General features: G+C 42.1%; 2 protein-coding genes across 2 annotated transcripts in view; one reads left to right on the top strand and one right to left on the bottom strand.

The window, feature by feature from the left end:
* Positions 1 to 6416, bottom strand: part of LOC117529890 (synaptic vesicle 2-related protein-like) — a 48870-nt gene extending 42454 nt beyond the window's left edge. The window contains 6 exon segments of the mRNA XM_034192785.1: positions 1399 to 1472; positions 1565 to 1693; positions 3178 to 3303; positions 3400 to 3463; positions 6068 to 6189; positions 6305 to 6416. Of these exon segments, the coding sequence (XP_034048676.1) occupies positions 1399 to 1401 (3 nt within the window). The 5' untranslated portion in view covers positions 1402 to 1472; positions 1565 to 1693; positions 3178 to 3303; ... (1 more) ...; positions 6068 to 6189; positions 6305 to 6416.
* Positions 6417 to 20688: 14272 nt separating this feature from the next.
* The window catches only part of myo1hb (myosin IHb), a 28238-nt gene continuing 21278 nt past the window's right edge, over positions 20689 to 27648 (top strand). Inside the window, 3 exon segments of the mRNA XM_034192526.1 lie at positions 20689 to 20869; positions 26583 to 26744; positions 27033 to 27148. Of these exon segments, the coding sequence (XP_034048417.1) occupies positions 20840 to 20869; positions 26583 to 26744; positions 27033 to 27148 (308 nt within the window). The 5' untranslated portion in view covers positions 20689 to 20839.

Raw genomic sequence — 27648 nt, 5'->3', positions numbered from 1 at the left:
TGACCTATGTCACCATTTGTACTGTTTTTACCCCATAACTCCAGAACAGTCAGTCACAAATAGTCCAAACTATACCTTTTTGGAATTGTTATGATCAGATAAATAATGTGGTATAGTTTTCAATATGTTTGGATGAAAAAGTGAAATTCTTTATTGACCGCTACCTGGCTACAGCTGCCACCCCGGGATGGCTGTCATACATTTCTGTGTAGGCCATGGTAAAGTGAGGCCGGGTTATAAGTGTCATTTCATCACCTTAAGGGAACTGAAAACCTGCTTGGCCCATAGACAAGTTTACTTTTTTTTTTAATGTTTCTATTTCTTATTTATTTATTTATTTTTACCTGTATCACACATGTTTCCAGTTTGGAAGGCCTCAGTTGTCAGGATTATCCCGTAATAGGAGAAGGCATTTACAAACCTGATGATAAAACAAGAGCAACTGGATTTGAGACCATCAACAAGAGACCAGTTTGTCACATTGAAATCATGATCATTTTAGAAGCATTTGTCTGTCTATCTGCTCCCCTACCAGGACCTTTGAGGAATTCACACCAAATGTGGTATGTGCATGAAAGCCAACCCTGGAATTGGCCTTAAGGAGTTTTCTTTGGCAAAGGGCAAGGTCTTTGGGGTCAATGGTCTAAATTTTAGTTTGTCTGTCTGTTTATTCTCCTACTCCTCCAAGGTCTTTGGGTCGATTTCCATCAAACTTGACATGGGGATGACATTAACCCTAGAATTATCCTTAAAAAGTCTGTTTTGGCAGAATAGTGGTTAGCACCGTTGCCTCACAGAAAGGTCGTGGTATTGCTTCCTGCCTGAGCCTTTCTGTGTGCAGTTTGTGTGTTCACGTAGGTTTCCTCCGGGTAGTCCGGCATTCTGCCACTTCCAAAGACATGCAGGTTAGATGAACTGGAAGCTTTAAATTGACTGTAGGTGAGGGTGCAGCTATGTTTTCTGTTGGTTTGGACATGTGCAGAGGAGGGACCCAGGGTACATAGTGATAAGGTTGCTGAGGATGGAGCCACAAGGCAGGAGGAGATGAGGGAGGTCAAAGAGGAGGTTTATAGATGTGCTGAAGGAGAATGTGCAGATGGTTGATTTGACAGAGGAAGATGCAGAGGACAGGGTGAGATGGAAACGATTGATCTCCTGTAGTGGCCCCCCTAATGAGAGCAGCCGAAAAGAAGAAGACTGTCTTCTGTCATCACCTTGTTGAATGTAACATTCCAGCTATCTCATGTAAATATTCTTATTCCTGCACTCAAAAGCATTCATTATTTGAATCTTATTAAATTTAAAAGGATTACCGTCAGTGACTACCATCAGTCCTCCAAAATATCTACTGTATAGTTAAAAATCAGGCATTCAAGAAATTATACTTTCCACACTTACCATATGTATAACAAGAGAAGAGTCGTCTTGCGATACTGAACATTAAAGAGACTGGCAATTCTTCCACGAGTGTCCTGTGCAAATAAAAAAATACTAATCTGAGAACATTTTAAGCTTGGAGTATTACAATAAACACAAGAAGTCACATACACAATAGCAACCTCACCTGTTTTTGTGTGATTAGCCTCAGCTGAGGCAACGTCTTGCCATTCTCTTTGGCAATGCGTCTCAAAGTTTCCAGGGCTTTATCAGTTTTCCCCCTCAGCAGGTCAAAACGAGTGCTTTCAGGCAGCCACTGGTTAGTAGAAAACACGACATTCAAATGTCAAGTAAACTTATCTGGTCACAATCTGCTGCAAGATAAAATGCCCTCCATTCTGAGGATGCCTGTGAATCACCAGTGCAAATAACAAAACAAAAGTACAGAGCTTCTGATTTGACATCATGTAGAACAGGTAGTTTACCGGATAATCTGGGTTTGAATCCTGCTCATGCTACAGTACTTGTCTCAGTCCCCCGGCTGTAAATGGATACTGGCCTCGGCTGGGGAAGTAACCTGTGTCAGACTGGCGTCTCTTTGTGGGTGGGTGGGAGTTGTAGACTCTCATCCTCTTCAAACCACGGAATTTGGAGTTAAGCACCGGCACCAACAGGCCCCAGGGCCTATATGTTATGCTTGGCCCCGGCTCAGGGTTTAGGTCCGGATTTTTGACCTTATGGTTTTAGTTTTCATATGTTTATACTTTATCATGTAAATCTCAGATTGGTTCTGTTTATTGCTGTTCTTTGTTCTGCACTTTTGTCACCGGTTCATTCTTTGGTTATCTATTTTGTAGCTGGTTATTGTATTCCTTCACTCTGGGTCCTTTAAGTTACTTTAGTCTTAGTTTAGTTCTGTTTATCACATTTATTGTATAATGCTTGGTCACAGATTTTTGTTATTATTCATCTGCAGTGTTGCTTATCTGATTATGCTCCATTTATTCATTGCATTTTCTGTTTATCTGTTTTATTTATTGCATTATTCAGTAGTCACCGGTTTTGTTTTCTGTTCATCATTTATTCTCTGTTTAACCAATAGTTTGTTTTGCCATTATTATTGTATTCACTTTTCTGTACCAGTCAACAGTTCCATCCAAGTTTTACTTTTAATCGGTTTTCTTGTTTTCCCCTTTTTGACTTGTCACGTGAGCTCTTAGGTTTGCCCCTTTTGTTTTGCTCACATTAATTATTTGAGCATGTCATGTTTCTCAGTTTTTCTGTCACTCACTTCTCTTGTTTTGCACTGCTTTGTTTTGCCCTCCTGCATTCTCTTGCCATTCTTCCCTCTTCTTTGTTCACTAAACCACACCTCTTTCCAGAACCTTCCACACACCTGCTTCACATCAACCTGATTAGTTTGCTCCTTATTAAAACCCTCACAGTTCCACAGCTCACTGTCCGATTGTTGACTTTGTTCACTTTCTCGCCTCTCTTGACTCTGCCTTTGTTTTGCCTGCTTTATACCTTGACGCTGTGTGAACGAACCCTGCCTGGTTCATGTCTGATACCTCTGCTCCCATGTCTGACTACATGTGTACTGAACCCAATGTCTGGTTTCAACATAAAGCCTTTTATTCATCAAAATCAACCATGCCTGTGAGTCTGCATTTGTCTCCATCTGTTTCCGGTTTCAGTCCACCACGAGTCCTGACACTATATAGGACTTACTTCAAGAAGGACTTGACATCATATAAAGAGTAAAATCTCTAGACATATTTTTATAAGTCCTGTACTTACAAAGGAGAAGCAAATAAAGATCGCAGTTGGAAAAGTGGAGACCCCAAGCAGCCACCTCCAGTTAAGTGTCGGCATTATCCACAGAGCCAGGATTAGCTCCAACACAGCTCCTACGGACCAGAATGCCTAACAAACATGTACAATCATACAGGGAAGACTTCATGACCACACTACAGCATCAACTCAATGATTCTTCAGTGAAATACATTAAAAGAACAGTACCTGTAACAACATGAGGGACAGGCCCCGTGCCTTCACTGGAAGGAATTCTGAGAACAGAGTCACCCTAGAACCACAATGAATGTTTGCATGAGTCAACAAAACAGGTTAGCCAGAGTCTAAAACAGCTCCGCCTCATGTAAAGGGAAATTCACTCAACAAAAATATAAACGCAACGGTTTTGGTTTTGCTCCCATTTTGTATGAGATGAACTCAAAGATCTAAAACTTTTTCCACATACGCAATATCACCATTTCCCTCAAATATTGTTTACAAACCAGTCTAAATCTGTGATAGTGAGCACTTCTCCTTTGCTGAGATAATCCATCCCACCTCACAGGTGTGCCATACCAAGATGCTGATTAGACACCATGATTAGTGCACAGGTGTGCCTTAGACTGTCCACAATAAAAGGCCACTCTGAAAGGTGAAGTTTTGTTTTATTGGGGGGGGATACCAGTCAGTATCTGGTGTGACCACCATTTGCCTCATGCAGTGCAACACATCTCCTTCGCATAGAGTTGATCAGGTTGTCAATTGTGGCCTGTGGAATGTTGGTCCACTCCTCTTCAATGGCTGTGTGAAGTTGCTGGATATTGGCAGGAACTGGTACACGCTGTCGTATACGCCGGTCCAGAGCATCCCAAACATGCTCAATGGGTGACATGTCCGGTGAGTATGCCGGCCTTGCAAGAACTGGGACATTTTCAGCTTCCAAGAATTGTGTACAGATCCTTGCAACATGGGGCCGTGCATTATCCTGCTGCAACATGAGGTGATGTTCTTGGATGTATGGCACAACAATGGGCCTCAGGATCTCGTCACGGTATCTCTGTGCATTCAAAATGCCATCAATAAAATGCACCTGTGTTCTTCGTCCATAACAGACGCCTGCCCATACCATAACCCCACTGCCACCATGAGCCACTCGATCCACAACATTGACATCAGAAAACCGCTCACCCACACGACGCCACACACGCTGTCTGCCATCTGCCCTGAACAGTGTGAACCGGGATTCATCCATGAAGAGAACACCTCTCCAACGTGCCAAACGCCAGCGAATGTGAGCATTTGCCCACTCAAGTCGGTTACGACGACGAACTGGAGTCAGGTCGAGACTCCGATGAGGACGACGAGCATGCAGATGAGCTTCCCTGAGATGGTTTCTGACAGTTTGTGCAGAAATTCTTTGGTTATGCAAACCGATTGTTTCAGCAGCTGTCCGAGTGGCTGGTCTCAAACGATCTTGGAGGTGAACATGCTGGATGTGGAGGTCCTGGGCTGGTGTGGTTACACGTGGTCTGCGGTTGTGAGGCTGGTTGAATGTACTGCCAAATTCTGTGAAACGCCTTTGGAGACGGCTTATGGTAGAGAAATGAACATTCAATACACGAGCAACAACTCTGGTTGACATTCCTGCTGTCAGCATGCCAATTGCACGCTCCCTCAAATCTTGCGACATCTGTGGCATTGTGCTGTGTGATAAAACTGCACCTTTCAGAGTGGCCTTTTATTGTGGGCAGTCTAAGGCACACCTGTGCACTAATCATGGTGTCTAATCAGCATCTTGGTATGGCACACCTGTGAGGTGGGATGGATTATCTCAGCAAAGGAGAAGTGCTCACTATCACAGATTTAGACTGGTTTGTGAACAATATTTGAGGGAAATGGTGATATTGTGTATGTGGAAAACGTTTTAGATCTTTGAGTTCATCTCATACAAAATGGGAGCAAAACCAAAAGTGTTGCGTTTATATTTTTGTTGAGTATATATCTGTGTGTGTTCATACATTTACATACCCTGGCAGAATTCTTGATTTTTTTTTTTTTTTTTTGGCCATTTTTCAGAGAATATGAATGATAATACAAAAACTTTTTTCACTCATGGTTAGTGGTTGTGTGAAGCCATTCATTGTCAAACAACTCATCATAGTGACAACAGAAACTAACCAAATGAACCTGATCAAAAGATATCATACCCTGACGATTTTGGCCTGATAACATGTACACAAGTTGACACAAACCGGTTTGAAATGGCTACTAAAGGCAACCATCCTCACCTGTGATCTGTTTGCTTGTAATCAGTGTGTTTGCGTGTATGAAAGTTCAGTGAGTTTCTGGGCTCCTGACAGACCCTTGCATCTTTCATCCAGTGCTGCACTGATGTTTCTGGTTTCTGAGTCATGGGGAAACAAACGTATTGTCAAGGGATCTGTGCATCTATATGTGGCCCGGCAACAGACTGGTGTCCTGTCCGGGGTGAACCCTGCCTCATGGCCTATGACTGCTGGTATAGGCTCCAGTCCCCTGCGACCTAATCTTGCATAAGCGATTGAAGATAAGTGTGTGTGTGTGTGTGTGTGTGTGAGCTCATTTAATCATACAATTGCAGGTGCATAGTACACTTAATGCAATTAATTTTGTTGAAAGGTAAATTTGCTATTTAATTTCAAGAAACCCAAAATAAATTAAAACCTGTGTACCAAATTTTTGTTGTTTCTTCTAAATATACTTGTTGTCCAGGTCAAAGAAATCATAGCAAGTCAATTGTTGCCATAACATTCACGTTGACAGTGACTGTACCTAAACTAATTTTCATGGTAAAGCCACCTTGATTGTGTTTTCTTTGTGTATCAAATTGTGGAGACTGTATGAGTGTTGCACAAACCTTGAGTTTTTGTCATTTCTGGACTTCTTTGATCATTTCTGGTCCTGAAATTTACCCCTACAGTGTAGATCTCATTGTCTGTGCACTGGTCCTCATCTTTCTGACCCGCAAAACCCTCCACACTAGGAAACAGATAAGAAGAGGTTTAAGAATTACAGTAAAAATAATGCAACATGTTCACTTTAATATTCACCAAAAGTCTGAAAAAGCATTTGAAAAATAATTTTATTGTTTCACCTCCTTTCAGGATTTTTCCATTTCTTGTATGAGACCGTAGTTGTTTTTCTCCAGGTATCCATGTCACTGTGAGGAGGAAATTCCAGCAGAGCTCTGCTACGGTCGACCTGGAAAACTTGCTCAGTCAGTTATATCGGGTTTTACACAACCAATTACAAAACACTTATAGCTAAAGAAAGGTGGAGTCAAGCTTCCAAATCCAAATATGTGATACTTCACATGTAGATGCACAGACATTTTTGTTGTATGGCTGGGGGGCCTGGCTGCCTTTTTGTTTCTGTCTTTTGTTTTTCCTTCCAGGTGGCTTGCATTTGGGACTGAGTGGCTGTGTTGCTGAAGTTATCAGGACCTCACCCTGATCACCTGCGGCTCGTCAGGACTCACAGCTGAGGTGCATCTATATGGATTGGAACATGGTGGCATTTAAGACTGGAGTGTACAGTGTGTATTTGCCAGAGACTCGACCTTGTGACCAGACGGGTGAGATCGTCGTCTCGGGAGCCATCTCATCATCAGTGGATGCAGAGAACGTCCAGGGTTTGATGCACGGTCTGTGAAAGAGGAGGGGGTGAGGTCTCACGCTCGTCAGCACACTTCCTGAGGTACGTTAGATTCTGTGACTAACATTTATACAGTCAGTAAATGTGGTGTCCCTCACACCTTTTTATATTGAGCTGTATGTTAGTCATGTATCGGCTTCCACTGCAGTGGAGTTCTGTGAACCGGATGTTCCATGCCTGCAGGCTGGGAAGCTGATTAGTAATCAAGCCAGGAAGTGTTTGCTGTTTGTACACCTTTAAGTGTTCTCTCTGTGTGTAGAGTGTGGACTCACATAATGGTTCCTTCTTTCACAGACTCGGTTTGTTGCGGCCACCTGGGGGGTGTCGGCGGGGTCCTTGGGTCCGAACAGCTTCTGGCTCCGGACCGTTAGCGCTGCTGGGAGCGCACCACGCCAGACCGCACTTTCTTTTGTTATTTTTTGTATCACTGTTATGTATTAAATTCAGTTAGCCTTTGTACCGTGCTCTGCTTATTTCATACTGGGTCCTTCAAACGCTGGTCGGTTCTCCGAGCTGCGTCTGACACATAACAATTTTGTCTACTTCTCTAAAGTGTTGCAGCTCTGGAAAAGACTGAATGAGTGTGTATACGAGGTCTGTTAGAAAAGTAATGGACCTTTTATTTTTTTCAAAAACTATATGGATTTGATTCATATGTTTCTACGTCAGCCAAACTTGAACCTTCGTGCGCATGCATGAGTTTTTCCACGCCTGTCGGTTGCGTCATTCGCCTGTGGGCAGGATTTGAGTGAGCACTGCTCCACCCCTCTCGTCGTTGTTCATTGCGAGGAAATGGCGGAATGATTTGGGCTTTTTTTCCATCAGAATTTTTTCAGAAACTGTTAGAGACAAGCAGCTGGAAACCATTCGAAAAATGTATCTGGCTTTCGGTGAAAATTTTACGGGCTTCACAGAGAATAAGGAGTGTTACTACAGCTTTAAGGACGGCCCACAGTGGCGCACGGCGCGCCGCGCTCCGAGCCGCCATCGAGAGGCAGAAACTACCACATCAGAGGACAAGTTGGGACATGCCCAGCTCTCCACAATTTCTCTTATACTCACTCGACTGGTAAGCACTGACAGCCGAGATAGGCATGTCCCAACTTGTCCTCTGGTACTCCGAAACGGAGGTGTTCCTTTGTCTCGCTTCATCAGTGAATCGTGACGCACGAAGCCTCCGCGAGGCTTTCCATGACAAAATCTCTTGTTAAAAGTGAAATCTGCCAGAAAATGGCTGATGTCCAGCTCTTGTGATAACCAGAGAAATTGCACACAGCGGTCCCGGCGCCACACAGCAATCCATTTAGAAATGATGTGGTGGTTTCTGCCTCTCGACGGCGGCTCAAAGCACGGCGCGCTGTGCGCCATTGTGGGCAGTCCTTAAAGCTGTAGTAATATTCTCTGTGAAGCCCGTAAAATTTTCACCGAAAGCCAGATAAATTTTTTGAATGGTTTCCAGCTGCCTCTCTCTAACAGTTTCTGAAAAAATTCTGATGGAAAAAAAGCCCAAATCATTCCGCCATTTCCTTGCAATGAAGCGACGACGAGAGAGGTGGAGCAGTGCTCACTCAAAGCCTGCCCACAGGCGAATGACGCAACCGACAGGCGTGGAAAAACTCATGCATGCGCACGAAGGTTTAAGCTTGGCTGACGTAGAAACATATGAATCAAATCCATATAGTTTTTGAAAAAAATTAAAAGGTCCGTTACTTTTCTAACAGACCTCGTATATACACACTCATTCAGTCTTTTCCAGAGCTGCAACACTTTAGAGAAGTAGACAAAACGTCTGTGCATCTACATGTGAAGTATCACATATTTGGATTTGGAAGCTTGACTCCACCTTTCTTTAGCTATAAGTGTTTTGTAACCTCCGTGTTGGTCTCACAGGACGGCTTTCAGATGGATTTCAGACGGCTGTCGGTGGCTTTTCAGTCGTGTGACTATCCAAAAAATTGTGCATGAGCTGGACATGCCCCAACATGTCCTGTGAGGCTTCATTACGCCGTTGCTTTGCGCCATGTGGCTCCGCCGCGATGCGCAGAATTCCTCCGCACGTCTGTCTCAATGTGCCGAAAAAGTGCTGATGTTCACGTCTTCCGCAATTTCTGTGCTAGTCAGACGATGTCCCGGATCAACACAGCGTCCAGTTTAGAAATGAACGGCACATTCCACTGTTACAGGAGTTTTTGTCATGGAAAGAGGAGCGGAGGAATTCCGCGCGTCGCGGCAGAGCCGCATGGCGCAAAGCAATACCGTGATGAAGCCTCACAGGACATGTTGGGGCATGTCCAGCTCATGCACAATTTCTTGGATAGTCACACGACTGAAAAGCAACCGACAGCCGTCTGAAATCCATCTGAAAGCCGTCCTGTGAGACCAACACGGAGGTGGTTTTGTCCACGCCATGAGCGGCACGGTGGCGCATCCCTCCGCTTCTTTTTCCATGAAAAAAACTCCTGTAACAGTGGAATGTGCCGAAAAAGTGCTGATGTCCACGTCTCCTGCCATTTTTGTGGAAGTCAGACGATGTCCCGGATCAACAAAGCCTTCACGTTGGAAATGATCTGGTTGATTCAGCGGGGTTTGAGCCTGTCGATCGGCGCTTGGAGCGGGGCGCGCTCTCAGACGCTGTGGGCGGTCTTTAAACCAGCTGGAGCACTCCTTAATCTGTGTAATCACCATAAAATGGTCCCTGAAAGCCATCTGAATTTTCCGAATGGTGTCCACCTGGAGGTCTCTCACAGTTTCTGGAAAAATTTGATGCAGCAAAGCTCCAAATCGTTCAGACATTTTATTCGCAATAAAAATCCGACGAGAGGGGTGGACCACTGCTCACACAAAGCCTGCTCACAGGCGAATGATGCAACCGACAGGCGTGAAAAAACTCATGCATGCGCGCGAAGGTTCAAGCTTGGCTGATGCAATCACACGTGATTCAAATCCATATGGTTTTTGCAAAAAATAAAAAGGTCCGATACTTTTCTAACAGACCTCTTATATACATATATACGAGGTCTGTCCATAAAGTATCGTACCTTTTAATTTTTTTCAAAAACTATATGGATTTCATTCATATGTTTTTACGTCAGACATGCTTGAACCCTCGTGCGCATGCGTGAGTTTTTCCACGCCTGTCGGTGACGTCATTCACCTGTGAGCACGCCTTGTGGAAGGAGTGGTCCTGCCCCCTCGTTGGATTTTCATTGTCTGGAAATGGCGGAATGAAAAGGACTTTTTTTCCATCAGAATTTTTTCAGAAGCTGTTAGAGACTGGCACCTGGAAACCATTCGAAAAATTTATCTGGCTTTCAGTGAAAATTTTATGGGCTTCACAGAGAATAAGGACTTTAACTACAGGTTTAAGGAGCCCTTTAAGGATGGTCGGTGCGCCGCGCTCCGAGCTGCGACGATGCGGCACAAACCACTGGATCATTTCTAAGCTGATGGCTCTGTGGATACGAGACCGTCATGTGCTCTTTCTCTGGTTATGACAAGAGCTGGACATCAGCCATTTTCTGGCAGATTTCACTTTTAACAAGAGATTTTGTCATGGAAAGCCACGCGGAGGCTTCGCGCATCACAACCGATTCGCTGATGAAGCGAGACAAAGGAACACCTCCGTTTCGGAGTGTTAGAAGACAAGTTGGGACATGTCCAGCTCTCCACAAGTTATTTTATACTCACTCGACTGGTAAGCACTGAAAGCCGAGATAGGCATGTCCCAACTTGTCCTCTAACACTCCGAAACGGAGGTGTTCCTTTGTCTCGCTTCATCAGCGAATCGGTCGTGACGCGCGAAGCCTCCGCGCGGCTTTCCATGACAAAATCTCTTGTTAAAAGTGAAATCTGCCGGAAAATGGCTGATGTCCAGGTCTTGTGATAACCAGAGAAAGAGCACACGACGGTCTCGTATCCACAGAGCCATCAGCTTAGAAATGATCCAGTGGTTTGTGCCGCATCGTCGCAGCTCGCAGCGCGGCGCACCGACCATCCTTAAAGGTGTCCTTAAACCTGTAGTTAAAGTCCTTATTCTCTGTGAAGCCCGTAAAATTTTCACCGAAAGCCAGATAAATTTTTTGAATGGTTTCTAGGTGCCAGTCTCTAACAGCTTCTGAAAAAAGTCTGATGGAAAAAAAGTCCTTTTCATTCCGCCATTTCCAGACAATGAAAATCCGACGAGGAGGCGGGACCACTCCTTCCACAAGGCGTGCTCACAGGCGAAAGACGTCACTGACAGGCGTGGAAAAACTCACGCATGCGCACGAGGGTTCAAGCATGTCTGACGTAAAAACATATAAATGAAATCCATATAGTTTTTGAAAAAAATTAAAAGGTACGATACTTTATGGACAGACCTCGTATATATATATATATATATATATATATATATATATATATATATATATATATATATATATATATATATATATATATATATATATATATATATATATTCAAATTTGAGAAAACTCATTGTCCATCGGCAGCACGGTGGGTTAGTGGTTAGCACTGTTGCCTCACAGCGAAAGGCCATGGGTTCAATTCCCGTGGTCTTTCTGTGTGGAGTTTGCATGTTCTCCCCATGTGTGCGTGGGTTTCCTCCGGGTGCTCCGGTTTCCTCCCACATCCAAAAGACATGCGGGTTAGGTTGACTGGGGTCTTTAAATTGTTCTTAGGTGTGTGTGTGTGGGTGTGTCTGTGCTTGTTTGTCTGTTTGTGGCCCTGCGACAGACTAGCATCCTGTCCTGGGTGTACCCCACCTCGCGCTCTATGAATGCTGGGATAGGCTCCAGCCCCCTGCGACCCTTAAATGGAGTAGGCGGTAGAAGATGAATGAATGATTGTCCATCACAACATCCAGTGAAACTGTAAATGCTATCAACACAAAGCCAAAAGCAAATCTTTTGGAGAAATTGATTGAAATAACAAGAAATACTCTAATCTGTTACATTAGAAAATAGAAAAATGATGCCAATCCTCATTTATGATAAAATTGATAATTTGACCCCATTTTATTGAGCTTTTGTGCAGGGGTGATGGCCAAGTGGCTAATGCGCTTGGTTTCAGTTCAGAAGGCTCCGGGTTCAAATCCCACCCCTGCCACATTTCTCCATGTAATGTGGAGTTGCGTCAGGAAGGGCATCCGGTGTAAAACCTGTGCCAATTCAACATGCAGATCCACTTTGGATTTGCTGTGGTGACCCCGAGTGCAAACAAGGGAGCAGCCGAAGGGACTTACTTTTTTATTGAGCTTTTGCATAATCGCATAAAAAGACAAATGCCAGCAAACAGATGATATAGTTGTAAGAGGTACTGAGGAATAAAGTAAAATGATCTCAGTCAAAAAATTCCTGCAATTATCAAGTGTTTCATAAAATAACTGCAGCAGAATGACTTCAGATGTTATCACTGCAAAAAATGTAAAGGAGGGAAAAAAAAAATCAAGTGTCATAGTCTGAAGCTATCAGCAGGTTGTGCTCTGATTCTACTTAAAACAAAACATAGGTGAAAACACCAGAGTGTAAAAGCTGCGTTCACAGACTTTAACAATGTCATCATGCTCAATTAAAAAAAAACAATACTGCATGACCCAAAACAACTTCCCTTGCGTAAACCAAAGAAACTGAAAGTTATATATATATATAAACAGACTGCATTTATGATCAAAGAGCTTTACAGGGATGCCTCAAATTCACCCCACATCAATGTCAGGGTACTGCCATGTAAGGCACTCAGTACACACCAGGTGCAACTTAGAAATTAAGGACCTTGCCCAAAGGCCCCTGCGTGATAACCACCGAATTTGAACCAAGGATCCTCTGAGCACAAGTGTTGACCATCACCTCCTTGGAGCCCCAGAGGACAGTCACAGAATGCAAATACAACAGTGCTCTTTTTTTATCTGCCAACGCAAGTAGTTGCCAAACACCATCCAAACATGATCCAGTGATTAATTAATGCATTTTTAATGTCCTTGTGAGGGAAAGTGTATTCAAACATTTGGCTGGTCCCCAAACCAGCCAAACATTTTATAAAATGTTCAAACATTTTATTTGCAATGTATATGCATACAAAGTAACTGCAAAAAAACTCATCATACATTTAATTTTGACATGTGAGTGACTCATTCTGCTGCTAAATGTCCCTCTGTTAAATGTCTGCCTGCACACTCATGAGCTTGTTGGAAAAACCTGAGAAATTGTTCTGGTTTCAATTGCATTTATTGGTGGTTCTTTTGGGCTGAAGGTGCCACCTCTGAAACAAGAAGCCTGGCTGCTGCTTTGAGTCTTCAGGTTCCTAACCTGTGACAACAATCTGTTTGTTTGCATAAATAAAGGACTGGTTGAATGTTTAGTTGTTTGGGAGTAATTGGGTCTGTTAATATTTATTTGGATATCTGATGATCCACCTTGTGCCAGTGCATGTGCACACAATCCAGTCTGTCCTTTTTTTGGTCAGGGTCACATTTGTGCCATTATTCATTTTGTGATTGAAAATACTATTTTATTAAATTCATAATAATGTTTCAGGGGAAAAAACAGGTAATGTTGTGTGGCTGGGGTGCCTGGCTGGCTTTTGTTTCTGTCTTTTGTTTTTCCTTCCAGGTGGCATGCGTTCAGGACTGAGTGGCTGATGTGTGGCTGAGCTATTAGGACCTCACCCTGATCACCTGAGGCTGGTCATGTGCAGCTTGTCAGGACTCACAGCTGTGGTGCATCTGTATGGATTGGGGCATGGTTGCATTTAAGTCTGGAGTACACAGTGTGTATTTGCCAGAGACTCGACCTTGTGACCAGACGGGTGAGATCGACGTTTGGAGAACCATCTCATCTTTATGGACGCAGAGACCGTACCAGGTTTGATGCCATGGTCTGTGAAAGAGGAGGGGGTGAGGTCTCATGCTCGTCAGCACACTTCCTGAGGTACTTTAGGTTTTGTGACTAACATGAGTACAGTCAGTAGATGTGGTGTCCCTCACACCTTATTATATTGAGCTGTTATGTTAGTCGTTTAATCAGCTTCCACTGCAGTGGAGAATTGAACTGGGTGTTCCATGCCTGCAGGGTGGGAAGCTGATTGGTGATTAAGCCAGGAAGTGTTTGCTGATTATGTACACCTTTGAGTGGTCTCTCTGTGTGTGGAGTGGTGGACTCACATTATGGTTTCTTCTTTCACAGACTCAGTTGGTCGCGGCCACCTGGGGGGTGTCGGCGGGGTCCTTGGGTCCGAACTGTTCTGGCTCCGGACCGTTTGTGCTGCTGGGAGCGCACCGTTTTTCCACCTCGCCAGACCGCGCACTTATTTGTTATTAATGGAGCACTCACTGTTATGTTATTAAATTCTGTTATCCTTTGAACCGTGCTCTGTTTCCTTTATGCTGGGTCCTACTGTCAAACGCTGGTCGGTGCTCCGACTGCGTCCCACACATAACAGGTAATCTGAAATATCAGTGTATAATTTGGGCGGGTTAATGGTTTGAACTGTTGCCTTATAGTAAGAAGGTTCTGGAATAGCCTCCCACCTGTTCTTTTCTGTGTGAAGTTTGCATGTTCTTGCTGTGTTTGTGCGGGTTCCTTCCAGCTGCTCCGGCTTTCTTCAAAGACATGCAGGTTAGGTTAGGCCAGTATCTCACTGGGCTGTGACAGCTTGTGCAAGATTTCACGAAATTTCGCACACGTTTCGTGGCAGTTTGCGTTCTCCTTGCATGAGCTGCAGGACATCGCTCTTGCGTCAAGTCGAATTTTGAAAAAACTAAAAATTTCACTGTGACAGATTTTCTCTCTAAATAGTCACAGAGTCCTCACGGGCCTCTCGAACCCTTCTCGATGTAGTTTCTGTGAATCACAAAGTGCGCACCATGTGAGGCAACTTGTGAGGAGTTGACAATACATTATTCCTTTCATATGATTGGACTGGAACAGCACTTCTGGAAGTGGCAAGGTTGAGCGATTCCAGCAGCTAGGCAGCAGCAAGGGACAGCAGGATGGATGATTTTTATTTATTTATTTATTTATTTCACTTGAAAGGATAAACCTCTTGAGATTTATAATCTCATTTTCAAGGGGGTCCTCAATAATAACAACAAAAACGTCCAATGGGCAAGACAGATGCAGCAGTACATACAAGGGTAGGCTGAAAAGTTCTAAGGCTCCCCATGAAGGAGTAATGCATTAACTGCATTATAGTGAGCCTTAGAACTTTTCAGCCTACCCTCGTACATAACAAATGCACATACACCGACATTGCAATAGATTTAATTTTAAAATTAAAAGTAAAAATTTATTTCACGAAAGAAAAAAAAATACATTTGCTTGCTTATGAAAATGTTAAACATTAAAATTTTTCTGTCGGTGTGCAAATTAAAAACAAATTAAAGACTGAGTTTTAATTAAAATTCTAAGATGCTAAGATGCTTTCATTACAGTAAAACAAAGCTGGGTTGTGTGAGAGTTGGTCAAATAAAGTCTGTGTACGTTCTGCTTGTCAGGTCTGTGGATCAAAGTGAGGCTGATGAGTGATCTTATTATCAGAGATGGAATAATGATGACAAAAAGATTTAATGACAAAATCCAATCCTTTTCTTTAATGGCTTTTCCATGGTGCTGTAAATCAGTAAGATCAGGTTTGCATGTTCTACCTTTGGCCAAGCAAAGCTGTTTCCTGGAAACTTGAACTGTCAGTCCAACACTATTTGCATAATACATTACATTATGCTAATGATATTTTTTCTTCCACTTTGCTCTCTTATGTCATCCTGTCTTCAGGCAGTAATGTAAGACACCTTTGTTGATACTTACAGGAAGTGTAGTTTTAAAATTTAAACAGACCGAATGGGCGACTTTTTCTCTGCCTGCAGAGCCTGCTGCAAAGAAACCTGCTGCACCACGTGCAAAACACGTGATGAGAGCATCAGGAAGGAAGTAAAAGTTTATAATCTAGCAGGCATCAAGTATCTTAAATTAACTGCATTTATGCAGCATCTTCCTGTAATACAACACAGTCACACCAGTGAAAGCTGGTGTTGCTCAAGGACACATCAGCAGGCAGACAGAGTGCAGCTGAAACACCAACCCTGCAGTTAGCCGACAAACCAGTCTTCAGGTGTGATGTAAAGAGTACGGCAGAGGAACAGGTCATTCACAAAAAGTGGCTGTGCATGAAGGAGACTAGTTATGGGTGTCAAAGAGACTTGTGTGGGTTTTAAGACATGGTGCATCCAACAACTTTGGACGATTGGTTCTGCAGTCATGGGGAAATCGACAGACATATGAAAGCCAGGCTTGTCTCAATGCTGAGCAAAAACGTTTGTGATGTTAACAAAATGTGCCACACTAAAGTTTTAATGGTCCATTTGAGAATCATTTGCAAGCTTCTGCATTTTTCCCATGTGTTAGACACTATATATATATATATATAACTCTTTAATTATACATAGAAATAGAGATCAAATTAATGATCAAAAAAGTAAGAAAGTATCCTTCACATCATTACCATATTTTCTGAAATATCCAGGCTGGTGGCCAAGTGGTTAATGCACTTGGCTTCAATGTGGAAGGTTCCTGGTTCAAACCCCATGTCTGCAACAGTTGTCCATATAATGCGGAGTTGTGACAGGAAGGGCATCCAGTGGAAAATGTGTGCCAAATCAACATGCAGATCCATCTTGGATCCGCTGTGGTGGCCCTGAGTGAAAACAAGGAAGCAGCTGACAGTCCTTAATTTACAGTGCATCCAGAAAGTATTCACAGTGCTTCACTTTTTCCACATTTTTTAAATGTAGGTCTTATTCCAAAATGGATGAAATTCATTTTTCCTCAAAATTGTACACACAATACCCCATAATGACAATGTGAAAAACGTTTTTTTTATTTTATTTAGCATATATATATATATATATATATATATATATATATATATATATATATATATATAGCTCAGGTGCATCCTCTTTCCACTGATCATCCTTGAGATGTTTCTACAACTTAAGTGGAGTCCACCTGGAATAAATTCAGTTGACATGATTTTGAATGTCACACACCTCTCTACATATAAGGTCCCACAGTTGACAGTGCATGTCAGAGCACAAACCAAGCATGAAGTCAAAGGAATTGTCTGTAGACCTCCGCGGCAGAATTGTCTTGAAGCACAAATCTCTGGAAGAGTACAGAAACATTTCTGCTGCTTTGAAGGTCCAAATGAGCACAGTGGCCTCCATCAGCCATAAATGGAAGAAGTTCGGATCTACCAGGACTCTTCCTAGAACTGGCTGCATGTCTAAACTGAGCAATTGGGGGAGAAGGGCCTTAGTCAGGGAGGTGACCAAGAACCAGATGGTCACTGTCAGAGCTCCAGCATTCCTCTGTGGAGAGAGGAGAACCTTCCACAAGGCCAACCTTCTCTGCAGCAATCCACCAGTCAGGCCTGTATAGTGGAGTGGCCAGACGGAAGCCACTCCTTAGTAAAAAGCACATGACAGCCCACCTGGAGTTTGCCAAAAGGCACCCGAAGGACTCTCAGACCATGAGAAACAAAATTCTCTGGTCTGATGAGACAAAGATTGAATGCTGTGGTGTGAATGCCAGGCATCATGTCAGGGGGAAACCAGGCACCATCCCTACAGTGAAGCATGGTGGCAGGAGCATCATGCTGTGGGGACGTTTTTCAGCGGCAGGAACTGGGTGACTACTCAGGTTTGAAGGAAACACGGATGTAGCAATGTACAGAGACATCCTGGATGAAATCCTGCTCCAGAGTGCTCTTGACCTCAGACTGGGGTGACGGTTCATCTTTCAGCAGGACAATGACCTGAAGCACACAGTAAAGATATCAAAGGAGTGGCTTCAGGACAACTCTGTGACTGTCCTTGAGTTGTCCCAGCCAGAGTCTAGACCTGAATCTGATTGAACATCTCTGGAGAGATCTGAAAATGGCTGAGCACCAACGCTCCCCATCCAACCTGATGGAGCTTGAGAGATGGTGCAAAGGTGAATGAGCAAAACTGCCCAAAGATAGGAGTGCCAAGCTTGTGGCATCATCTTGAAAAATACTTGAGGCTGTAATTGCTGCCAAAGGTGCATCAACAAGGTATTGAGCAAAGGGTGTTAATACTTATGTACATGTGATTTCTTAGTTTTATTTATTTTTAATAAATTTGCAAAAAAAAAAATCATGTTGTCATTATGGGGTGTTGTGTGTAGAATTCTGAGGGAATTTTGGAAGAAGGCTGTAACATAACAAAATGCGGAAAATGTGAAGTGCAGTGAATACTCAACAAAAATATAAATGCAACACTTTTGGTTTTGCTCCCATTTTGTATGAGATGAACTCAAAGATCTAAAACTTTTTCCACATACACAATATCACCATTTCCCTCAAATATTGTTCACAAACCAGTCTAAATCTGTGATAGTGAGCACTTCTCCTTTGCTGAGATAATCCATCCCACCTCACAGGTGTGCCATATCAAGATGCTGATTAGACACTATGATTAGTGCACAGGTGTGCCTTAGACTGCCCACAATAAAAGGCCACTCTGAAAGGTGCAGTTTTATCACACAGCACAATGCCACAGATGTCGCAAGATTTGAGGGAGCGTGCAATTGGCATGCTGACAGCAGGAATGTCAACCAGAGCTGTTGCTCGTGTATTGAATGTTCATTTCTCTACCATAAGCCGTCTCCAAAGGCGTTTCAGAGAATTTGGCAGTACATCCAACCAGCCTCACAACCGCAGACCACGTGTAACCACACCAGCCCAGGACCTCCACATCCAGCATGTTCACCTCCAAGATCGTCTGAGACCAGCCACTCGGACAGCTGCTGAAACAATCGGTTTGCATAACCAAAGAATTTCTGTACAAACTGTCAGAAACCGTCTCAGGGAAGCTCATCTGCATGCTCGTCGTCCTCATCAGGGTCTCAACCTGACTCCAGTTCGTAACCAACTTGAGTGGGCAAATGCTCACATTCGCTGGCGTTTGGCACGTTGGAGAGGTGTTCTCTTCACGGATGAATCCCGGTTCACACTGTCCAGGGCAGATGGCAGACAGCGTGTGTGGCGTCGTGTGGGTGAGCGGTTTTCTGATGTCAATGTTGTGGATCGAGTGGCCCATGGTGGCGGTGGGGTTATGGTATGGGCAGGCATCTGTTATGGACAAAGAACACAGGTGCATTTTATTGATGGCATTTTGAATGCACAGAGATACCGTGACGAGATCCTGAGGCCCATTGTTGTGCCATACATCCAAGAACATCAGCTCATGTTGCAGCAGGATAATGCACGGCCCCATGTTGCAAGGATCTGTACACAGTTCTTGGAAGCTGAAAATGTCCCAGTTCTTGCAAGGCCGGCATACTCACCGGACATGTCACCCATTGAGCATGTTTGGGATGCTCTGGACCGGCGTATATGACAGCGTGTACCAGTTCCTGCCAATATCCAGCAACTTCGCACAGCCATTGAAGAGGAGTGGACCAACATTCCACAGACCACAATTGACAACCTGATCAACTCTATGCGAAGGAGATGTGTTGCACTGCATGAGGCAAATGGTGGTCACACCAGATACTGACTGGTATCCCCCCCCCCCAATAAAACAAAACTGCACCTTTCAGAGTGGCCTTTTATTGTGGGCAGTCTAAGGCACACCTGTGCACTAATCATGGTGTCTAATCAGCATCTTGATATGGCACACCTGTGAGGTGGGATGGATTATCTCAGCAAAGGAGAAGTGCTCACTATCACAGATTTAGACTGGTTTGTGAACAATATTTGAGGGAAATAGTGATATTGTGTATGTGGAAAAAGTTTTAGATCTTTGACTTCATCTCATACAAAATGGGAGCAAAACCAAAAGTGTTGCGTTTATATTTTTGTTGAGTATATATCCTTCTCACCCCCCAGGGAGGGGGTGTTCCTAGGACCGCACTCTTCTGGACGGAGACCTCTGATTTTCTGCCTGGAATCTACTGGAGCCACTCTGTCAGTTTGGGGGTAACAGCTCCTAATGCTCCTCTTTACCTTTTGGACCACTTTGGACTTTACCTTCCACATCTGCTTCAGTTGTTACTTCAGCCTTTGGTACATCTTGCTTTTCTTGTGCTCCTTCTTTCTGATGTTTCTGTTTGCCACATCTATCAACAACCATTTTTTTTCTGCTTGGCTTCTAAGTCCCTTCAGCTGCTCCCTTGTTTTCTCTCAGGGGTGCCACAGCAGATCCGAGGTGGATCTGCATGTTGATTTGGCATGTTTTACGTCAGATGCCCTTCCTGACACAACTCCATATTACATAGAGAATTTGACCTGGGAACCTTCCACATTAAACACAAGTGCACTTAACTACTATACATACATATGTATATATATAAAATTTTAATTTGACTTCTGACTCTGGAGGAACTGAATCTGCGACTGTGTAATCCCAAACTGGTTCGGTCATTCAGGCTCTGATGAGCAGTTTGTAATTAGTTTGAAGTGCATCAGCCTAATCAAAGATCAGTAATAGAACCCCTGTGCTGTAATTTTGTGGAGAGGAGGGTTCGGATCAATTTACCTTTGGATTACATATCGGCACACGCACTCTTCCTTAAACATGTAGTGTTGCTGTTGGACACTCAGGTGGAGCGCTGAATGAATGCTTGCTGCCTGAGCTCCATGAATGTTTAACCAGCACCGGGCCTGCTGAGCCTCATTACCTACAATGCAGGTGCACCAGACCAGCTGGAAGCATCAGTACCTCCTTCTCTTCTTCTTCTTCTTCTTCTGCTTCCCTGCCTTTGGTGTCGCTTTGCTCTGAGACCAATGCATGACAGTCAGATTTTTGCTGAAAGATCTGTGCTGATGTGAAGAGGCTCTGCAATCATGGGAGAAGATCTCAGCTGCTAAAACAGCTGACAAAGGCGGGCGTTTCTGAATTGAACACCTGAAGAGTGCTTGATACTGTTTGGATTTATCATAAAAGACTGATTCAACAATGACACACAAGGCTTTGGAAGTAAAGGAGGTAAACTGCAGCTGCATTTGGTGGCACTGATTGTCTTCAGTTTGTTATTGACACCAAGTTACGCTTTGAGTCTCATCTGTCTTCTTGTTTAGTTGTTTGTTATGAGAATTACACAAAATCTAACTATCTGATTTTGATTAAACCTTTTGGAAGTATGACATACAAGCCAAGGAGGAACCTACTGAACCTACTTGGTCTAGGGTACCCTAATTTTCCTTGCTACTGTTGCAAGAAAGACCATTTTTAGACACTTTGATTAATTTATCCTAATGCATCGATCTTCCTGAGGAAAATAATACATATGTATTCCATGGTTATATGTCTGTACGTGTGCTTTGGTCCAGATAATCAGTCAGATCTGGTGGACAAAATATAGGATTATACTTTTAAAATGATGTATTGTTCATAACTATTGCTTAGTAGCAAGGATTAAAATGAGATTCCTCCCCACCAGAACCTGTACCTTTGCTTGTGTAGCATAACAATACGTAACCTTTGGATTTTATAAAAATATACTGTAAATACTGTATTTTACTATATAGACTACTGCCAATGCCACAGTTAAAGTTATACACAGTTAAGTTGAGACTTAATGGAGCAAACTATTTCCTTTATTTCTCTTTACATGTTAGCCTGTCCATCAAACATTGATGAAGTTGAAGAATCTTCATCCAAATTTAATTAACACTCTCTCAAGGTAACACTGCAAAAACCGCCAATCTCAAAATAAGCCAAATAATCCAAAATCTAGGCAAACTGTCTTGTATTAAGCAAAAAAAAACAAAAAAAAAACATTTTTGCCATTGGGGTAAGAAAAATTTACTTGGTTAGAATTCTCAAAACTAGCAAAATGTCGAGGCACTGAATAATAATAATAATAAAAAATTATTTTAAAATTAGCCTCTGCCTTAAAATAAGGAAAGCAATCTTGTTACTTTGCTTGAATGATTTGAAATCCATTGCCTTTCCTTGTTACTGGTTAAATACAGCTTGATATTAGCTGGAAAAAGCTTATTTAAAAAGTGAGATATTTTTTCCCAAAATAAGACATTTTTTCTTATGTAATAAATGCTTGACCAGACTATTTTCTATTTAGACAAAAATTAAGTCAAATTTTCTTTAAACAAGTCTTTTTTTTAACATTCTTAGATATCAGTTTTTGCAGTGAAGACAGTAAAGTGTATCTGGCTACAGTATACTTTGGCTCGCACCACTTCCTGGACCACTGACTGAAATGAGTCATTGCGATTACTGGGATAAAATGGTCGACCGTAGATGTGGAATTTTATTTCTAAATTTTTCCAGACATGAATATGGTAAATACACTGATCAGCCAGAACATTGTGAGCACTGAAAAGTGTAGTGAATAACATTGATTATCTCATTACAATGGCACATGTCAGTAGGTGGAATATATTAGGCAGCAAGTTAAAACTATATGCTGGATATTGATGTGTTGAAAGTGGGAAAATAGGGGACACATAAAGATTTGACAGAAGTTGCCAAGGTCCAAATTGTGACGGCTAGATGACTGTAGTCAGTGAATCTCCAGTATGGCAGCTGTTGTGGGTTGTTCTTAGTGTGTAGTGGTGAGTACCCACTAAAAGTAATTCATGGAAAGGAAGCCGGGTCAGTGGGGTAACACGCTACTGAGTGCTCTCTTCTAATTATCAGTTTTCTTGAGTTATGCTCAATTTGTAACTAAAAGAACGCCACCAAATCTTGAACAATTCAATTCAGTTTAATCAGCTTATAAATTGCCAAATCATAACAAAAGCCATCTCAAGGTGCCTCACACAGAACAGTTCAACATAAAAAAAAAAAAAAAAAATTAAATACATAATTAAAAACAGAAATAAAAGAATAAAACATTAAAAAATATTCATAAGAAAGAGAGAAAAAAAAAGGTTTTAAGTCTTGACTTAAAAATGTCCACGGACTCCGACCGCCTCATGGTTGCAGGAAGACCGTTCCACAGAACGGGTGCATGATAACAAAAAGCTCTTTGACCCGCTAACTTCTTCTTCACCCTGGGGACACAGAGAAGTCCCACATCCTGCGACCGCAAAGCCCGGGCTGGCACGTAGGGTTCCACCAGATTGGCCAGATTAGACAGCGCCAATTCATGAACAACTTTATAAGTCAACAACAAAACCTTAAATCTGACAGAACAAGACAGAACAATGTTGTTATGTCTTGTTATCATTGTTACACATTCCAGAGGTACTGTACTTCATTGTATGGAGTGATGTCAGACAATGACGGTCAGGTTTCTTGAAATATTTCGACTCCTCTAAATGTGTGTTGCCGTGAGTGATGGTTGGTGTCAGTCAGTGACCCACAAGGAGTGCCGTCTCTTTCAGGAGTCTAACCGTCACTTTGTGGCTGCGTAACAGGATCCTGAGCTGTGGTGCATACATAGGGACAATGGAGTGGCCTCTCAGGTGATGACTTGTGGGTCAGATAGACTTTCCTATTCTGCTGTTGCCTCACATCAGAGTTTGGTGCGTAATGAAGTTTTGCCATTAATCAGTATCTTTGCCTTTCAGATTTCTTGAAGCATTTCTTGAAATGTTTATCACCAGAAAATATCCATTTTTTTTTGTGTTTTTTTTTTTTTTTCAGTCAGTGGAAAGGAAAGCCATAGTCCTGCTCACACAAATGTCCACAGAGCACCTGGGACAAATTTTCAGTGTTTGTTGCAACAAATGCAGGTTGTCAACAACAAAAAATCAATGTGCCTGATAACAGTTTGTGTGCCACCAAGGTGCTTTGATGCTGAAGGTGCTGAAGAATTCAACATTTTAAGTTTGAGGTAAAAGATTTTACCAGTGAATTGTAGGTCATGGAAGCCCCTGTAGCAGAGGTGGGACGAAGTCACCATCAAGTCACTCTCAAGTCATCCATCAATCAGCAAGTCCCAAGTCAAGTCGGAAGTCATAATGACCACCAATTGTTAGCAAGCTGACTTGACACTTGACTTGAGACTTGCTGATTCATGACTTGAGAGTGACTTGATGGTGACTTTGTCCCACCTCTGCCCTGTAGGTTTTGAAGGTACTGCAGATGGACCAATATATATATATATATATATATATATATATAAAATTTAGAGTCAATAAACTAGGCTGTTCTTTATTCCACACACTCAGATGGTTGCTGGGAGAAAAAGTAGATATTCCTTCTCCAAAGGGAGAGATGGTGATGATCATATTCGTGATGATGATCATCATCAGCAACAGCAGTAGCAGTGGCTCCTTTCCATTTAATGCAACAGGCACACAAATAAATGGTTTCTACACACTGAAAATCAGGTGCTTTAATAATAATGACTTGGATTTATAGAGCGCTTTACAAGTTGCATTATTCATTCACACACATTGGTGGTGGTAAGCTACTAGTGTAGCCACAGCTGCCCTGGGGCAAACTTGATGGATACGTGGCTGCCATTCTGCACCTATGGCCCCTCCGACCACCACCTCATTCATACACAGGCAAGGTGGGTTAAGTGTCTTGCCCAAGGTTTGGACTGGCTGGGAGCCAGATTTGAAATGCCGCCCCCTTCGGTCATAAGACCCCTCGATCTACCAACTGAGCTATTGCTCCTCAAGATATATTTAAGATGCATTAGCGCGGCATCTATGGTGTATTTTGGGCCACAAAGATAAATTTTGCTTTGTAGGACTCCTGCTGACCCGTGTCAGCATGCTCATAATGTGGACTTGCTTGATCTTTATTTTCACAGTATGCTGTATAAGTCCATCTCTTACTCCCCCCCCCCCCCCCCATGCAAACTGCAACGCACATTTAACGTGACATTTGTTTCCTTTGTTACAGTTATTGATGGTTTCCTTCAAACTGTAATCTCTCTGTATTTCCTGTTATACTGGCATTTTCCTTCAATAAAATCAGACCTTTGTTTCAGAAAGAGTAGAGGCTCACACTTCAGGGACCTTCACGGTAGGCTTTTTTACCCCTATAAAATATTATCAAGCACCTAATATGTGCTTCTTACACCATATTATTTATTATATGACACTTTGCTTGGACTTTCTACTGGATAAGAAGGGCAATACTTCGTGTCATTCAGACTGACCACTGAATTTCTCTTTGATTCAAGAAAGACAGATTATTGAAGTAAATTTTTAACAACTTTGCAGTTAAAGTGCATTTTGTTTGCTGATTAGTCAGGCTGATGAATGTTAGGCAAGAAATGCAAGGCATGTGAATCAGCCAGTCTGTGTAGCCAGTCACAGATTTATTTATGCACAGTACTGTGCAAAGGTTTTAGGCACCCCCCCAATTTTTTTCTTTCTTTTTTCTCAGTGTCAACAGAAAATCAAATTTGAAGATGTTCATACTACAACAAATGTCAAAGGTCATATGTATGTGTGTATGTGTATGTGGATATATATATATATATATATATATATATATATATATATATATATATATATATATATATATATATATATATATATATATATATATATATATATATATATATATATATATATATATATATATAGTATTTCATTCATTATAATGCAACATATTGTTCTATGTTTATGTATCTTAGGTATAATTTCTTTAAATCACTACACATTTACATTTATTCATAATTGCTGCCCATTAAGCAACTTTTCATTATTTGCCAAAGTCTTCAGGACGTTAAATGGCACATTGCTGTGTGTGCGTCATTATCATCTATTTAGTAGCATTTAAGGTCACAGGTCAGCTTAATGATATTAAGCTGGAGGTCCATCCACCATGTCATACAGGTTGGACTGTTGCTTGCTTCTTGTGTTGCAAGGTCAAGGCTGCAAAGGTATGAGGTTATGTTCAGAGGTTATGTACTACATATGCATCGTCCAAGAAATGACTGCCAAAATAAGAAAAATGCAATCATGTTCACTGAAGGATCAAGTCTACAGGTTGTCATTCCAACCATTTTGCCGATTTCACTGAGAAGCACCACATTAGCTGCTGAGGAGAGCAGTTGAAATGTGACATATGTCACAGATGTCTAAAACAAGTTGTTTTAGGACGAACTGTTACTTATACCAGGATACTTTCTACATACAGAGTCATAGAATTGTGAAACCATGAGGATGTGTAACAAGAAAGTCTCTCCACTCTTAAGTGTAAAAGGTGGATAAAATCTGATTTTGCACATATGACCCCTTTAACCCGAAGTGCAGGGAACATCTTTGTACATGTTACGACAAATGCAGTGCTTTCAAGTTTTGACTTGACAGCTTCTCCTGAATGGTGTCACATGTTCAAAAGAGTATGTTTATGGAATTTCCACATTATGGGGAGGATTTTGGGTTTTGTCACTGAAGAAGACTGATTGCTTCTTAGAAACAACACCAGCAGATTAGATAGTGGTGGTTGAATTTAGATTTGTCACAACCACAGAGGATGTTAGTCAAGGACAGAGAAAGATCTGACTGGAAGTGACAGATAAATAAACAGGAAGGAAATTGGAGAGGAAATATCTATTCTGTCTTGTTCATGATTTGAGAATAATGGCGTGGTTGTGTAGATAATTGTGAGGGAAAACAGGACATATTTATGCCTCAACACAACTAGTCACATCTTCAATGAAGAATGTTAAAATATATTTATAAGTGGTATTTTATTCATCAGGTTTGTAATGCTGCTTAGTTTTACACTAATACCTTATTTCTTGGTTCTAACTTGGACACAGAGCCTGGAGGAGCGGTGTAACCGGATCCTGCGGAACATGGAGGCCTCCCTCACCGCCCGGGACCGCGTGGGGATCCAGGATTTTGTCCTGCTGGACGCCTACACGAGTGAGAACGCCTTCCTGAAAAACCTGAGGAAGCGCTTCCATGAGAATCTCATTTACGTGAGTCAGTCAGATAGTTACGCCGCTTTTCCTAAGCGTGACATCATCGACCTTCAGCCAGAGAAGGTCGTGAGATTGCTCTGTCTTCTGCTGAATCTGCCACATCTTGTTGCTGAAACAGCTCGTGTTCTTTTCATCTGCAGAGTGAGCATTATAAAGGTCGCTCCTTTCCACAAAGTCACAGGTCTTTAACAATACTGATAGTTTTTGATAAGTGGAGATCCGTGATTATGATCAGTGCAAGCTTTCTTTAAAACTGGTTTCCTTTTTGTTGTGTTTTCTTTGCAGACCTACATCGGGACGCTCCTTGTTTCAGTCAATCCATACAAAGCGTTAGACATTTACAGTGAGAAGCAAATGGACACTTACATGGGCGTAAACTTCTTTGAGCTTCCACCTCACATGTAAGATTTAGTTTTTTCTTTGTCTGGAGTCTATCTTGGGTATAAATAAGCAATGTGATATTATCATCACAAAATAATAACAAATGTGCACTCTTTCACAAAGGCCTTGTAAACTATCCACACTCCACCCATCTGTTGTAGCTCCGCCCTAAATGACAATGGTTTCGATGCAAGTACTGCAAAATTGCCTGTAGTAGAATTTCACTTTTAAACAGTTTATCTTTTAAATTTCCTGGCTCCACCCCTTTGTCTACATCTACATAAACAATGTTTATTATATTATTATTTTTTACAAAATCCTCTGTTTATTGATTTGATTTATTTTACAGATTCTACCTGTTGTAATAATTTTACCTATGATTATTATTATTAATAATAATACTAATAATAATTTCATTTCAATCAATCAATCAAGTTTTATTTCTATAGCACTTTACAACAGTTTTCACTGAACCAAAGTGCTTTCCAATAGCACCAGCTAGAGATAAAATAAAAAGAAA

This window comes from Thalassophryne amazonica, chromosome 17, assembly GCF_902500255.1.
Source record: "Thalassophryne amazonica chromosome 17, fThaAma1.1, whole genome shotgun sequence".
Lineage (NCBI taxonomy): Eukaryota > Metazoa > Chordata > Actinopteri > Batrachoidiformes > Batrachoididae > Thalassophryne > Thalassophryne amazonica.
Note: the sequence above shows the minus strand (reverse complement) of the source record. Positions and strands in the feature narration are given on the sequence as shown.